Source organism: Dromiciops gliroides, chromosome 1, assembly GCF_019393635.1.
Source record: "Dromiciops gliroides isolate mDroGli1 chromosome 1, mDroGli1.pri, whole genome shotgun sequence".
Classification (NCBI taxonomy): domain Eukaryota; kingdom Metazoa; phylum Chordata; class Mammalia; order Microbiotheria; family Microbiotheriidae; genus Dromiciops; species Dromiciops gliroides.
Window position 1 is genome coordinate 671,305,927 of NC_057861.1, and position 15,941 is coordinate 671,321,867.

At 46.5% G+C, this 15,941-nt stretch overlaps 1 protein-coding gene across 17 annotated transcripts in view; it reads left to right on the forward strand.

Moving 5' to 3' along the window:
* Nucleotides 1-15,941, forward strand: part of OBSCN (obscurin, cytoskeletal calmodulin and titin-interacting RhoGEF) — a 325,223-nt gene that overhangs the window by 293,863 nt on the left and 15,419 nt on the right. For 16 of the 17 annotated variants that reach the window (XM_043975986.1, XM_043975987.1, XM_043975990.1 and 13 more), the window contains 7 exons: nucleotides 1,578-1,750; nucleotides 5,075-5,101; nucleotides 6,604-6,756; nucleotides 8,028-8,073; nucleotides 8,907-8,987; nucleotides 10,514-13,382; nucleotides 15,801-15,881. In XM_043975986.1, the coding sequence (XP_043831921.1) occupies nucleotides 1,578-1,750; nucleotides 5,075-5,101; nucleotides 6,604-6,756; nucleotides 8,028-8,073; nucleotides 8,907-8,987; nucleotides 10,514-13,382; nucleotides 15,801-15,881 (3,430 nt within the window). The remainder of the gene's footprint in view (nucleotides 1-1,577; nucleotides 1,751-5,074; nucleotides 5,102-6,603; nucleotides 6,757-8,027; nucleotides 8,074-8,906; nucleotides 8,988-10,513; nucleotides 13,383-15,800; nucleotides 15,882-15,941) is intronic. The other variant, XM_043975988.1, reaches the window with a different exon arrangement.

Sequence of the window (15,941 nt, forward strand, 5' to 3'; positions counted from 1 at the left end):
CCAATTAGAACAGAAGTTGGGAAATGTGCTTCTTTCTTTTCTTCATCTTATGGTGTTTTTGTTTTCAAAAAGCTGGGACAATTTACTTTTTCCTGCAGTTTTCATTTCTGATTTCTTGAAATACAGCTCTGAAAAACAGGTTTTTAAAAGGTCCGGTGTGTTTTAAATGGGCTGCTTGACTATGCTTTTTTTTTTTTTTTTTTTTGCGGGGCAATGGGGGTTAAGTGACTTGCCCAGGGTCACACAGCTAGTTGACTATGCTTTTTAACCCAAATCATTCTGGCTTTCACTAAATGGCCAATAATAGTCCCAGGCCAAGCCTCTGTGACTCCTTCTTTAGGTTTTGCTGGCTGGTGCTGGCCAGAAACTCTGAGGGTCTTCCCCTCCCAGACAGGTATCTTTGGGATGGTAAATTGGGCCATTGTTTGTCTCTATTCTTACCTAGCCCTTAGTCATTAAATGGGTGTTGCCTCAGACAAACTGAGATCTTGGAAAGACCTTAATTTTAAAAGGCCAAGGTCACCCACTGCACCCTGAGCCATCGCCAGATGTTTTGACCTTTGTCTTGCCGATGGACTCCAATGACTCTAGAGGAGAGAGTGAAGCTGATGACTTTGAGCAGCTCTGCCTCACTCAAATCCAATCTTCATGCAAGTCACCTCATGATATCATTGGTCATCTTCATGAATGATGGATGAACAACATCTATAAAATGTATTTAAAAATACCTGACTGGGTACTTCACCTCATTTGTTATTTATTATAAGGAATTTTATATATTTTTATATATTTTATATATTATAAGGTAATTTTTTAAAAACTGCATAGTCTCTCATTAAGACCAACCACCAGTTTGTACATTTGCCTGTGAAAATTACTTTATGTAACTGCCAAGCGTGAGCTAAAAAGCATGAAAGAATTTAGAGCTACAAAGGATTTCAGATATTATTTAATCCAACTCCTGGGGGGGGGGTGGTAACTGAGGCTCAAAAGAGGTAAAGTGAGGGGCAGCTAGGTGGTGCAGTGGATAGAGCAGAGGCCCTGGAGTCAGAAGGACGTGAGTTCAAATCTGGCCTCAGTCACTTGACACTAGCTGTGTGACCCTGGGCAAGTCACTTAACCCCAATTGCCTCACCAAAAAAAAAAAAAAAAGAGGTAAAGTGAGGTACCTGATACTCCCTAGCTAACAGAGTCATCCAAACTTTGTTTGAACACTTCCAAAGATGTGGGGCTCACTACTTAATAAAAAAAAAAGCTTGTTCTATTTTTGGAAAGTTCTTAGAGCAAACAGAATTTTGCCTCCCTCTACATCCCTCCCATTGCTCATAGGTCCACTCTCTGGAGCTAAACAGAAATTATTTAATCCCTTTTCCCCACAATGGCCCTTCTAAGAGTATGACCATATCATCCCCAAGTCTTCACTAGTCTAGGTGAAATATCCCCGGGTCCACCAATCCTCATATGGCATAGTTTCCTCACCAACTCAATCACCTTCCTCTGGATGTGCTGCAACCTGTCAGTGTCCTTTTGAAAGTAAGGCAAATTGTTGACTTTCTCTTCTCTTTCTCTCTCATCAGCCTCCTAACATCCTAATGGCTCACCCAACTGGGGAAGATATAAAAATCTGCGATTTTGGCTTTGCCCAAAAAATCATCCCCTCGGAGCCCCAGTACAGCAAATTTGGCTCTCCAGAGTTTGTCTCCCCAGAAATTATTGCCCAGACCCCTGTGACGACCACCTCGGACATCTGGTGAGAAGCAATGCTCTGAATTCACTTATGAACCACCAAAAGCAGGGATATGGGGAAGAGAAAGTGCCCCTTACCTGTGTTTTTCCCTTATGGTTTATCTTTAATGTGATATAATTCCCATGGGATGTCAGAACTCCCTTTGAAAAGGCCAGGACAGGGGCAGCTACATGGCACAGTGGATAGAGCACCGGCCCTGGATTCAGGAGGACCTGAGTTCAAATCTGGCTTCAGACACTTGACACTTACTAGCTGTGTGACCCTGGCCAAGTCACTTAACCCTCATTGCCCCACCAAAAAAAAGGAAAAAAGGAAAAGAAAAAGAAAAGACCAGGATGATCCAGCTACAGCCCCTCATGATGCTAATTAACAATCACAAATGAATGGATTTCCTTTCAAAACTATAGACAGAGCTTAAACAGGATCATTGAAAATACCTGGAACAATCTTGACCTAAAACATGAGTCCCTTGCATAATAATAATAATAGCAAGGTCATCCAGCCTCTCAAAACAGGAAGTCTTGGAGGCAGCCTTAGATTGGTTTTTCTCATTAGATCCTCCCAAAAGCAAGGAGAGGGCGGCAGTTAGATGAGAGGCTGCACCCTAGGGTGAAAAGAACATAGCACTTGCTTGTTAATTGTCTCCCCTCCCTCCCCAACAAGAGAAAGAACAGAGCATACAGATACGATGTTCCCATCACCTCAAAAATAGAGCATGCCCCCACTCAGAAGATACAGGAGGACAAATGTACCCATCACCATCACCTCCAGCCTATCCTGTGGACCTTGTAGTCCTGCCAGGCAATCATGCCCCCAGGCATCATCCAGGCTCAGGGCCAGTATGATGAGATCACTCTGGCCAGCCGAGGAGATGACCAAATCAGCAACCATCAAGTTTATTCACAACTCAGCTCAGCACAACTGAGGGAGCAGCAACCAAGGCCCTAAAAGAGCCTGACATTTCTTCCCTTCTCCCAGCCCCCTGTGTGCGATACATGCCACCTCCTTCCCTTGTTCTACCAAGGCTCATTGCCTTGACTTGACTTGACCCTTCTCTCATCTTGTGGTAGGTTCAGGCATTTATCTGTACATGATATCCCATAATAAGAGCCTGGGTTTCATTTAAGGGAGGGATGAGGATGGGATATATAGTAGGTTATAGGCATAGTTGAGATGCTGTGTGACCTTTAAAAATGACTGATAGGGGGGCGGCTAGGTGGCGCAGTGGATAAAGCACCGGCCCTGGATTCAGGCATACCTGAGTCCAAATCCGACCTCAGACACTTAACACTTACTAGCTGTGTGACCCTGGGCAAGTCACTTAACCCCCATTGCCTCACTAAAAAAAAAAAAAAAAAAAAAAAAAAAAAGAGGATCTAAAAATGACTGATAGGGGGCAGCTAGGTGGCGCAGTGGATGAAGCACTGACCCTGGATTCAGGAGGACCTGAGTTCAAATCCGACCTCAGACACTTGACACTTACTAGCTGTGTGACCCTGGGCAAGTCACTTAACCCTCATTGCCCCACAAAAAAAAAAATGTATATTAAAAAAAAAGAAATGTATATTAAAAATGACTGATAATCCTTTGTTTTTATATTCCAGTTATTTCTGGATATGCCTGTCCCTATTCCCAAGCCTTCCCTTTAACAAAAATAAATAATTTAAACAAACCCATCTATACAGTGAACCCATCTGACAGTAAAGGCACTCATATTCCATACTCATATTCCCCACCTCTCAAAAAAAGGGGGGGAGGGGAATCCTTCCAAGATTTTTCCTCCAGCTTTAGCTGCTTACCACCCCACCCCATTTCTCCCAGCCTGCTTTCCTGTCTTATGTCCTTGCTATCAGGGGTCATCTTCCAGAATGAATTGGCAACAGTTGTCACTTCCTGGTTGAGGCTGCCTTATCCTGGAGCACTCATATTATCCCACTTGAATCTTTAACCTCACCAGAGATATTAACCATTAATGAGGAGCACCCATTTCCAGGCTCTATCTAGTCCTGGCCTACCCCACTGATCCTGCATCTGGTAGCTAAGAATTCTTTGGGTTCAGTTGGCTTACTGTCACAGGGTGGGTAGTTCTTGGATATCCTCGATTAAAGAATTAAACTCACACACACACAATCTAGATAAAAGTAAGACACGATTTATTGCAATAGAACAACTGGCCAGGAAGAGAGATCCTACATCTCAGCCTCCCTGAAGCAAAGAAACTGCAGGCTTTTTATAGAACAGAGTAAACAAAAATCATGCTAAGGATCTTCCGTACCTCTTGGGCCTTCCCTCTTGTGACACCTCAGCAGAATATTTTGTCTAGCGAATATCACGATGCCTCAGAGGCTCTACCCTTGGTCTGGGCCATGTCTTGGAACAGATATCAATATGCTCCAGAAGCTCTAACCACATCCTTATCCCTCCAGAGGTTTACATAATTCAGCTCTTCCTTACTAGGGGAGAGGGCCCTTTCATGCTCCGGAACTGAAAACAAAAACAATCAGGCCAGCCAGGCCAGCATAGCTCTCTCTCAATGCCATTCTGCTATTTCTGATCCCTTCCCCCTGCCTCATTCTCCCCACTTTTTTAATTTCTAAGGAACAGGGGTAAAGGTCATTTTTCAGTAACTCCTTCCAGCTGGGAAGGGATGTAGAGCTGGCCCTGTGGACATCAGGGTTAAAAATTATGGTGGACCTGGCTGAGAGGAGTCTTAGTAGCATCAGTAACCATAAGTTGAAGATATAGGGCTTTGATCCTGGAAGACACAAACTTAACAAGCACGTTGAAGAGGCAGGAGTCATTGCTACCATAAGGTTGAAAGCCTTGAGCCTGGACCAAACAAACTTTACCAAGAGGTTCAAGAGGCAAGGGCCAAAAATCAAAAGGACAAGAACCAATATTACTGTAGGGAAAAGGGGGGCCAACCAAGAAAGAATACGGGAACCCCAGGATTCCACTTTAGTAACAGAAAGAAATTCATTTCAGAAAAATCACATCTTATCTTGATATAACTAGTACTTATGTTAAGTGGGTGCTTTTTCATCCCCTAAATTCAACATTACACAAATGATTTTGCTTTAAAAAATGCTCAATAACAGGCAACAAAAAGGCTCAGGATGGGAGGTATAAATCTAATAATCCCAAATTGTACTTTGGGAACAGATGGGACAATGTTTCATATAATAGCATTACCTATTGCTGCTCTAATTCCCACGTTTCCTGTGTGCTGTGTTTCCCTGGTCCTGGCTTCTCCCCTAGTCCCTTCAGGCTACTTGTCTTGGCCAATCCTAAATCACCATGTGACACTGAACTTTTGTTTTTCTACAGGGCTGTTGGCGTCATCACCTACTTAAGGTAACCAATCCTCTGGCTCCTAAATTCTCAATTTGTCTCCCAAAGTCACTAATCTCTTTTCTCCCAAGATAACCAGTCCCCTCTCTCACCCACCTCTAAAGTGCCCAATTCCTTGTCTCTCAAAACAACCAAGTACCTTTTCATTGAGGTAGCCGATTCTATCTCCCAAGTCTCCCCTCCCTGCCTTTCTCTGGCTCCTACCTCTTCAGGAAGAATGAGACTGAGTGAGGATGCCTGTGGATAGATAGATTAAGAAAACTACAGAGGCAGTGAATTCCAGACTGACCTGTGCCTGCTTTGAGTATTTGCTTCTTCAAATGTTTGATGAGCCCCAAAATCCCAACTAGTGGGGCAAGAACTCACTATCTGACAAAAACTGTTGAGAAAACTGGAGAGTATTTGTTTCTCTTGGAACCAACTAGAACTTCAAAATCTAAAAACAACATTTAGGAGGTCCTGTGGAATTTGGAAGCCTGTATTGGAAAGACCACATATTAAGGATCATTGACTAGAGAAGTTAGGAAGGTGTGTGCTTTCAGCCTACACTATCATGATGGATATTTGAGACAGCTAAGTGGTTAAAGCATGCTGTTACAAGGAATTTGATCTCCACCTCTACCAGTTAGCTTTGCATGGAACTGCTTTGCTCCCCAATCAAAGAGTGATTCCTAACCCAGACCACAGACTGAAGCCTGACCTTGGTCGCAGGCTGAGCCCTGGCCTGGTCAGGTATGGTAAAATATAAGAGGAACTAGCTAAAGGTATAGACAACACGTTGAGTCCCCATTTTTCAGGATACGAGGAAAATCCAGTGGTTCCTCCATCCCCTCTGCCAAGAAAGGGGAAGGAGGATCGTCCTATGTATATCATAGCCCTATATCATCCCCATCCCTGGAAAATAATGTAAGGATTAAGTAAGAAGCAGGAAGAGTCTGGGACTTCCTGGAGAAGTAGGAGGAAGAAGGGCCTTGACCAAGCCTGACAGGTGTCAACCTTAAATTGTTATCAGCTAACATCTTTTTCCTCATTATACCTTGGGATTTTATAATGATTAATCCAATGGACGATTATGTTGAGAACAGGAAAAGGACACCAGAAGGTAGCCTGGGAGGGATTAAGACTTTGTTTGTTTGCTTTTTAAGGGTGTGGGAGTGTTGGAAAGAAGGAAAGTGATTCTGAGTAGGGGAGATGGAAAGGTAACAATGCCACACTTTGCTGGATAATTGAGAGTCCCCAGCAGCTAACGTAAATCCCCTGCCTAAGGCAATCAAGAACTCTGTTCTTCGGAGAAACCAAACTCTTCAGGCTTTGTGAAGGGCCCGGGGCTACCTGCCTCAGCCACTCATTGTGTTCATTTCAGGAAGATGTAGGGAGAAAAGAGACCCGAACCTTCCTCCCTACTGGCTGCCCTGGCAGGGTCTCTAAGAACAGAGAGGGGCCAGCTGTGTCTCTGAATTAGCCCAGTGCTAATAGCCAGACTTCTGTCCCATTTTCTACTTCAGCTTGACCTGCACATCCCCATTTGCTGGTGAGAATGACCGGGCAACTCTCCTGAATGTGCGGGAGGGGAAGATCTCCTGGACCACTCCCCAGGTCGTCCACCTGAGCGAGGAAGCAAAAGACTTTATAAAGGGGATTCTTCAGCTGGCACCAAAGTAAGGACAGTGTTTTTTCTATTCCACATGACTTCACATTCCAATTTCTCGCCAAGCAAGTGTCCAGAATCAAAGAGTCATAAAACCATAGGATGTTATAGCTGGGAGGAGCCTTAGAACTTAAAGGGTCAAGGCTGGAAGGAGCTTCAGAATTTAGAAAGTCAAGGGTGGGAGGAGCCTTAGAACTTAGAGGGTCAAGGCTGGAAGGAACCTCAGAATTTAGAATGTCAATGCTGGAGGAATCTTAGAACTTAGAATGTCAGAAATGGGAGGAACCTTGGAACACAGAATGTCAAAAATAGAAGGGACCTTAAAGCATAGAATGAGAGACAGAGGTAAAAGGAATTTAGAACATAGACTACATACTGTTAAAGCTGATAGAACCCTTAGAATATAGACTGTCAGACATGGAAGGGCCCTAATAACAAGGTACCTGGAATGTTAGCCCTAACAGGGCATTAGAACAAACACAGGATATACTGGGATGTACTTAATGACATGGAACATGGAATGTTGGGGTTAGAAGGGACCAATACCCAATTCAGCTTCCCAAGAGGGACCAGAGTCCTCAGCTTGCTGACCTTCTGGCCTCATTTTCCCAGTCTTGACACCTTTCCATAATGCCCACTCTGCTCTGTGAAGGCTGTGCCTGAGAGCCAGGGCCACCTTTGACAATTCCAATAGACTCTCAATTTGACAGGGTCTGCTGACATGACTGTGAATCACAGTCTGCCTAGAATGTGCATCTTGTCTCCCCTGCCAGCCCATAAGGACAGACAGACTACCTGAGATTATAGATTTAGAGCTGGTAAGGGACAGTAGAGATCATCTAGCCCATGGTCTCCCTTTTCTACATGGGGAAACTGAGGCTGAAAGGGAAGAGGTTTTCCCAAGATCACATAATAAGTAACAGAGCTGAGATTTAAACCTGGGTTTTCTGTTTCCACATCTAGAGTTCTTTCCACTCCCCACTGCCTGTTTCCAGCCCCAGCAGAGCCCACAGAACTTTCAGCAAAGTAGGATCCATAAATGTTTGCTAAATCAAGAATGGTGATGAATACTGTAGAGAGCTATGGTTCACAAAGCATTCCCTCACAACAATGCTCTGAGGTAGACAGTACAAGAATGATTATTCCCATTTTACAGGTTGGGGTTTGGAGAATGACTTCCTAAGGATCACACATTAGTGTCAGAGCTAGGATTCAAACCTAATTCTCTTTTGTACCCTCCAACACACTGAATCAACCACATGTCTCTTGTTTGGTTCCCAGGGCCAGACCTAGTGCTTCCAAATGTCTCACCCACCCATGGTTTATGGTAAGTTGACTTTGCTTGGCTTTTACCCCCTTCCTACAATCACCAGACCATCGCAGATACCTGGGAAGAAATGGAGGTGGGAGGCACTGACAGGAGCAGAGCTGGCTCTGGGACAATAAGGGAGGAGGCCTGGCTCAGGAGGGCCCTTTCTCTACTGGAGCCTGCAGGGGTCTTGTCTTTCAATCTGGCAACCACAGAGAATGGTGTGAAAGTAGTTTGGTTCTTTTTGAATCATCAGAACAAAACAAAGGTTGTAAGCTGCTTCACTAGAAAGAGAGAGACAGAGATAGAGAAAGAGAGATAGAGAGCCAGACAAAAAAGGAGGAGGAGGAATAAAGAAAGAAGGAAGGAGGAGGGAAGGAAGGGAGGGAGGAAGAAAGGAAGGAAGGAAGGAAGGAAGAGAGAAAGAAAGAAAGAAGGAAAGAGGAAAGAAGGAAGAGAGAAAGAAAGAAAAGAGAGAGGAAGGAAGGAAAGAAAGAAAGAGAGAGAGAGAGAGAAAGAAAGAAAGAAAGAAAGAAAGAAAGAAAGAAAGAAAGAAAGAAAGAAAGAAAGAAAGAAAGAAAGAAAGAAAGAAAGAAAGAAAGACTATGCTCTTCCACATCCCACCACTTTCACCAAGTAGTCCCACATACTGGTTGGTAGTCCCAGGGCAGAAGCAAGAGAGTAAGAGAGGCCTAAAAAAGTTAAGCCTCCAAGTGTTCTCAGCCTTGACACTGACTTCTTGGTTGAGGCCCTGCAAGCATCTCAAGATACTCACACTCCCCTCAAGTTAAAAAACGAAGCCAAGTCAGCCAGCTCTCACTGCTCCTGGGCGGGGTCTTTGCTCTTTCCAGAAGCCCTCAGTCCCTCCAGAGGAGGTTCACTTCATCAACACCAAGCAGCTGAAATTCATCGTGGCCCGGAGCAGGTGGCAGGTCTGTTGTGACTCTGGGATATTGTATGGCTGGGCTTTGGTGCTGTCCCTATGACAGGCCTCTCATAGTCGGGGTCAAACCTCTCCAATTAGCTTGTGTGATCTCATGGGCTAGTCTCTTAAGGGAAGGGAGAAGAGAATATGCATTTATGTATCATCTGCTATGTGCCAGGCACTAAGTGCTTTAAAAATATTATCTCATCTGGTCCTCACAACAACCCTGTGAGGTAGGTGCTATTATTATCCCCATTTTACAGATGAGAAAAATGAGCAAATAGAGTGACTTGTCCAGGGTCATATAGCTAGTAAGTATCTGAAGCTGGATTTGAACTCAGATCTTCCAGATTCCAGGCCCATTGTTCTATCCAAGTGACTTGCCCAGGGTCACACAGGTAATAAATGTCTAAGGGCAGATTTGAACTCAGATCTTCCTGACTCTAGACCAGGTGCCTCGGTGGTTAACCTCTGTGCTTCTGTTTCCTCATTCATTACACAGAGATATTAATGGCCATCCTGCCTACTTCACAGGGGTATTGTGAGCATCATTGAATCATAGAATGTCACCGATGGAAGAGCTCTTGTAATGCAGCACATCAGAACTTGAAGGGAGCTTAGAATATAGAACATACAATGTCTGAGCCAGAAAAAAATCTTAGAAGCCGTGTTCTAGGCATAGGTGTAGGGTACCTAGGTGGCGCCATAGCACATAGAAAGCCAGGCCTGAAGTCAAGAAGACTTATTTTCATGAGTTCAAATCTGGCCTCAGACACTTACTAGCTGTGTGACCCTGGGCAAATCACTTCACCTTGTTTGCCTCAATTTCCTCATCTGTAACATGACCTGGAGAAGGAAATGGCCAACCCCTCCAGTATCTCTGCCAAGAAAACCCCAAATGGGGTCATGAAGGATCAGACACTACTGAAACAACTGAACAACAGCAGATGTAGGTGTGCATAGAGGCCGGGAGAGGGCAAGGGCCAAAGGTAATGCCTGCCCGAGTGCCCAAGCACTGTGCTTCTAGATCTAGACTTCAATGGGATCTCGAAAGCCAGCTCCTCCTTTCATAAGGGATGAAACTGAGATCTCAATGGGCAGAGGAGGCCTAGTCTCCAGGACTGAGCCTTCCTCTTTCTGTCTTGAAGAGGTGGGCAATGAGGCAACATGTGATAGATCACCTGGTCCAACACCCTCATTTTACATATGAAGAAACTGAGGCCTAGGAACGTGAAGTGAGTTGCCCAAGGTCACGCAGATCACAGTGGGATTTGGACCCAGATCGTCATCTCATTTCCTGGGCTGAGCATCCGTATCAGATGTGGGAGGGTTATATTCAGTGCATGAATACGAATGAGTTCACCCACTTCCCTCATTCTTGGCGTCCCATCCTTCCCACTCACCACTGCAAAGTGGCAAAGATTTGACCATATTTCTGTTGGGACTCCCAAACCCACCAAGGGCCTTGGGGTTTCTCAGGGGTTTCTAGGCTGTTTTTGACTGAAAGCCCCTGTGTTCTCCCCTTCCCTCCAGCGGTCTTTGATGTGCTACAAATCCATCCTGGTGATGCAGTCCATCCCAGAGCTCCTGCAGGGCCCTTCAGATAGCCCGTCGCTTGGCATCTCACGGCACCTCATCAAAGAGGCCAGCTACTCCACCAGCAGCTCCTCCTCAGACAATGAGATCGCGGCCTACTCCAAGGCCAAGTCCCTGCCGCCTTCACCAGGGTACTCCCCTGTCTTGTCACCTAAGAGTCTCCTCCGAAGCTCTGCCAGCCTCCCCGAGGAAGGTGAACTCCCCCCAGGTGCCACAGGGACCCCAAGAGGGACAGACCACAGACGGGACCACAGCTCTGGCAAGCTCTCTCCTCGGGCTCCCCAGAAGTTCTGGGAGCAGCCTCTGTTCCTGAAAGCAGCCTCTGCTGACAGTGTGATCTTGCAGGAAGAGGTAGCATCATCCCAAGAAGGGGAAGGGACAACGGCCAAGGGTGGCACCTGTGTGCCCCGGCAGAGTGTGGTCAAGAGTACGTTCTCCTGGCAGGCCCGTGAGGCCTCAGAGCGAGAGGGTCCATCACCTGCTCCTGATTACAGGAAGCACCTGGAGAGGGCCCGGAGGAACCTTCTCAAGGGCTGGTACTCCAAAGGAGCTCTCCGGGGCCTGCGGGAGCCGCTCCTGGAACACTATGAAATGGAGGAGGAGGAAGCCCGGGAGGCCCAGGTGGGCCTGCTAACCAAGTCATCATCTTTTGACACAGCCCTCCGCCTGCCCAGCTCCGCCTCCCTCATCTCCAACCGAAGCCATTCATTTGATGACTATAGGCTAAGAAGCAGCAGCCCCTTCCCAGAGCTAAGTGAGGGGAAAGAGCAGAGCAAGAACCTAGCCATGACTGACACTAGTGGGACTCAGTCCCTTGCAGGAGAATCCCCAAAGATCAGCCAATCAGAAAGTCGAGGGGGGACTACCATCCCCCCGGCACCAGCCAAAGAGCAAGGAATCGGGGAAGGAACGGTCTCCCCATCACACGTTGCCCCTTCAAGCCAGAAAGAGGAAGGGTCAGTCCTAAAGGCCAGGCCCCCTCTGCCCAAAAGTTCAGGTTCAAAGGTGAAAAGCACCTGCCAGGAAGGTCAGTGCCCCACCTCATCTGTCCCGCAGTCACAGATGGCATTGAGCTCGCCTAGGGATGATGGATTAAAGGACGGTTCGGGAAAGAGCTCGAACCCCTTTCTGGTCAGTGATTCCACAGCCACGCTCCAGTGTGGCAATCCTCCATTGGCACCCACCCCGAACTTACAAGTAGCCCCAGGATCAGCCACAGAGGGCAGACAGACCGATGACTCTCTGAGGCACTCAAACCCATTCCTCTCCAGTGACCTGGGGCCCAGCAGTTTCCCAACAGCAGTCTCTGGACCCTCGGCTTCCACCACCAATGAGGGTAGGCACAAGGATGGATCTCTAAAGCGATCCAACCCATTCCTGTACAGTGACACAGGGTCTGCCGTACAGGAGGGCAGCCAGCTCATTGAAAGCCCTGGAGACACCCTAAAGAGATCCAATCCTTTTCTTTCCCATGACCCAGGCTGTGCTCTGTCAGAGGGCAGTGCCGCTTGGGATACCACCATCCTACAAAAACAGGGCACCCCCATGGAAGGGCTACTGAAGACATACAGCTCTCTCCTCCCGGGTCAGACTCAGCCGGCAGACTCCCCCAGCCTATCAGCCTTCCAAGCCCAAACCAGCCCACTCACAGCTTCAGGGAGTGGACTCCACGGCTACTCTGGGTCTGCTTTTTCCCCATCGGAGGGTGCCCCAGGTTTGACTTCCAAGAGTGAATACTTCTATAGTGCCACTGAGTCAGCGTCCTTAGAAGATGTTGTGGAAAAGATGGTGGATCTGTCCAAGGAGATGACGGTCCTGGCTGACTCAGTATCTGACCAGCAGGGCCCAAAGGCACAGACTGTACCCAGGAAGTTTTCCTATGGAGAGCGTGGGGGCTACGTTGGAATTGGGGGCTATGGCAGTTTTGCTTTTGGGGGAGGGGGAAATCTGCCGGGCCAGAGGCCCGTGTGGGTTGCCAGAACCTGGACTGAGTCGATATCATCCGAAGAGCCAGAGGAGGAGGTGCCAGAAAACACTCAACACGAGGCAAAGTCTGCATCCCTCCCTGAGACTGTGGAAATTGGCAAGGATGCTGGGAGGGAGATCGGCAAGGATGTTGGGAAAGAGATTGGCAAGGATGCTGGGAGGGAGATCAGCAAGGATGCTGGGAGAGAGATTGGCAAGGATGCTAGGAAGGAGATGGGGAAAGAGACTGGAAAGGGGTCAGGGGAATTCCTCTCATGGGAGGAATTTGGCAAAAGCTCCCAGGTCTCCCTGGTACAAATCAAAGACCTTTCTGAAGACTCATCTCTTGGAGACAGAGTGTCTCTAGACATCTCTGAGGTGGAACCAGCCTACCTAAACTTGTCTGATTTGTATGATATCAAATACCTCCCCTTTGAGTTTATGATTTTCAGGAAGGTCCCCAAACCAGTTGAAAAAGAAGTCCCAGCCCAGATGGAAGTGGAGAGCATAGAGAGGACAGATTTAGAAGAAGCCTGGCACAAGCAACAAGAATTTGGTCTCTTGCCCATTAGAGCCACTGGGCAACAGAGAAGTCTAGAGATAATGGAAGACTTGGACCCAATGGAACTCATGAGTAAGGACACCAAGGGCCTTATAGACACTAGTAGGAAGAAGAGGAAAACCTCCCCAACCAAACCTGGATTCTTCAATTTCTCTGGGAAATACCAGCCTCTGGACAGCCCAGTGGAACATAGCCTGAAGAAGAAAGTGAAGGCCTCAGTGGCCCATATTTCAAGGATCTTGAAGGGCAAGCCAGCCTTTGAGCAAGAAAGACGAGAAGGTAAAAACCTCATTCAACCTGTGGTAACCACTTGGTTATTGTGGGGTTGGGGAGATGAGAGTCATGGTTAGGCCTGGGAGGCCAAGAGAGGAAGAGAGAAAGGGAAAGGAAATGTGGAGACACTAGCAGAAGAAATAGGGAGGTTGGGAGGAGGGGAAGGCTTCAAAAGGAAAAATGACAAGTTCCATTTTGGACATGTGGAGTTCGAGGTGGCAGTGGGAGATCTAGGCAGAGATGCCCAGAGGGGAGTTGTCAACATGAGACTGGAGTACCCACCTCGTAGTGTTGCAGTGAGGCTCAGATGAGATAATCTACGTAAACCACTTTGTCAATTTTATAGTCTCAGACAAAAGTCGATTCTTATCAGCCCCAGACTCCTGTGGAACATTCTTAGGTGAAACTGTTCCAGTTATCAGAAATGTTATTGATGAGCATGTAGACCCTGGAGAAACAGTTCATATCCTAGCTGCTAATTATACAGCCTCCCAAAGGACTTTCCTCAAGCCAACCCCATGAAGTTGGTAGTGCAAATATTATGACCCCCATTTATAGCCAGAAGACAGATTGCTTTGAAATGCATCTCTTCTCTCATCTCTTGTCTTATGAGTGCTTTTAATGAATTTGGATTGAGGCATAATAAGGTACCGATGCTGCTAAAATCAAGTAACATTACAGAGTTTGCACCATGAGGACAGAGTAACAATAGAGTCTATTTATTCTTGCTTTAATACACATATTCATGATGAAACACCCCCCTCCTAGACACCTACCTCGTGTTAGCTGATGGGCTCAGTGTCCTCTGTGGTTTGGTGCCATAGGAAGAGGTCTGGATTTGGGATCAAGGGTTAGATGCCTGGCTCTGCCACTTGGAATCTACATAACCTGAGGGCCTCGATTTTCTCATCGGGAAAATGAAGAGGTTGGATTAGAGGAACATCCCCTAGCCCCAGGGCTCTTCCAGCTCTGGATCCTAGTGATGAGCTGAGCCCTCACACTTAGCTAGACTGCTCCTCCCAAGACAGACACACAGTCCATCACGTGGCTAGTGTCCAAAGCCTTTACAGCTTGGTGGGACCTGCTAGAAGGTGGTCTCTTCTGACAGTCCAAGAATCCAGGGTCTCCTACAAGCCACAGGGACACTCCAGCAAAGCATACATAGAAAACAGGAATAGGACCCATTTCCATACAGCACCACAACACAAGTAAGTCTTCCAGGCCACTTCTTCTCTGGAGTACAGGAAGCTCTTTCTTTGGGAGCATCTAAATTTATTCCTGCTCAGAGACAGACCTCTTGAGATCCTCCTCAACCCTTGTCTCACCATCAGATGTGCTTATTTGGAATGTAACTAGATCTAAATTATAGGGCACAGTTGTGTGGCAAATAGCAGCCAGGACTTCTGGATCAGAAGACATAATTTTAAAACTTTGCAAACATGTTAAATTTTTTTAAAAAACAACCAATAAAACTATAGAATTCAGAACTGAAAGGGATCCTAGAGATCATCCATTGTAAGTCTTAGATAAGGAAACTGAGGCCCAGAGAAGGAAAGTGACTTGCCTAAGGTCATATGATACCTATGCAATAGGGCTAGGTTTTCTTCAGGGCTCTCAAACCAAGTCCCCAGTGTTCCTTGGGTCTTATTTGGCCTCTTCTCCATCCCCATCCCACCCCCCACTCCAAGCATATTATTTGGCCTTTATATATATATATATATATATATATATTCATTCATTCATTCATTTATTTGCAGGGCAATGAGGGTTAAGTGACTTGCCCAGGGTTACACAGCTAGTAAGTGTCAAGTGTCTGAGGCTGGATTTGAACTCAGGTCCTCCTGAAGCCAGGGCTGGTGCTTTATCCACTGCACCACCTAGCTGCCCCTTATTTGGTCATTTATCCAAATGAATAACATGTCTTAGTGGGGGAAAAAAACCCGAAGGTTTGTAGAGCAGTGGTACAAATAGATAAGTGTCCTAGCTTGAAACAAATAAGGCCATCATGCAATCCAAAAGACATTTATAAAGCACACTGAGCCCTGTGCTGAGGCTCTGGAAGAGACAAGGTTCCCTGACCTCACACAGCTTACAGTCTAGTAAAGACACGACATGACACAGATAGCCATTACACGCAATACTGCATTTTTAAATGCATAGAGATAGTTCCCCAAAAGGGCCGAGTGAGGTCCTAGGGGAATGTCCCTCCTAACAAGGGGACTCAGGGAAACCATCTTGGAAGCAGGGACTCGAGTCGGGTTTTAAAGGCTGGGAAGAATTCAACAAGGGTAAAGAGGAGAGGAAGAGTATGCCAGGGATGGAGAACAAAGGCAAAGGAAAGGAAGTGGGAAGAGAAGAGTGTTCATTTTAGCCCACTGCTCTAGGGAACTTACATCGAGTCCCTCCTCTCTCTTTTCTCGGCAGTTCTGGAAGAGGAAGAAGCTTTTAAGAAGAAATCAGGATTCGCATCCTTCAGACTCACTGGAATGAAGACCAAAGATAGAGGTGTGTGTTTGGGCCACTTGGGGATTTCTTCCTCCCTGTCCTAGATTGTTTGGTTTGGTT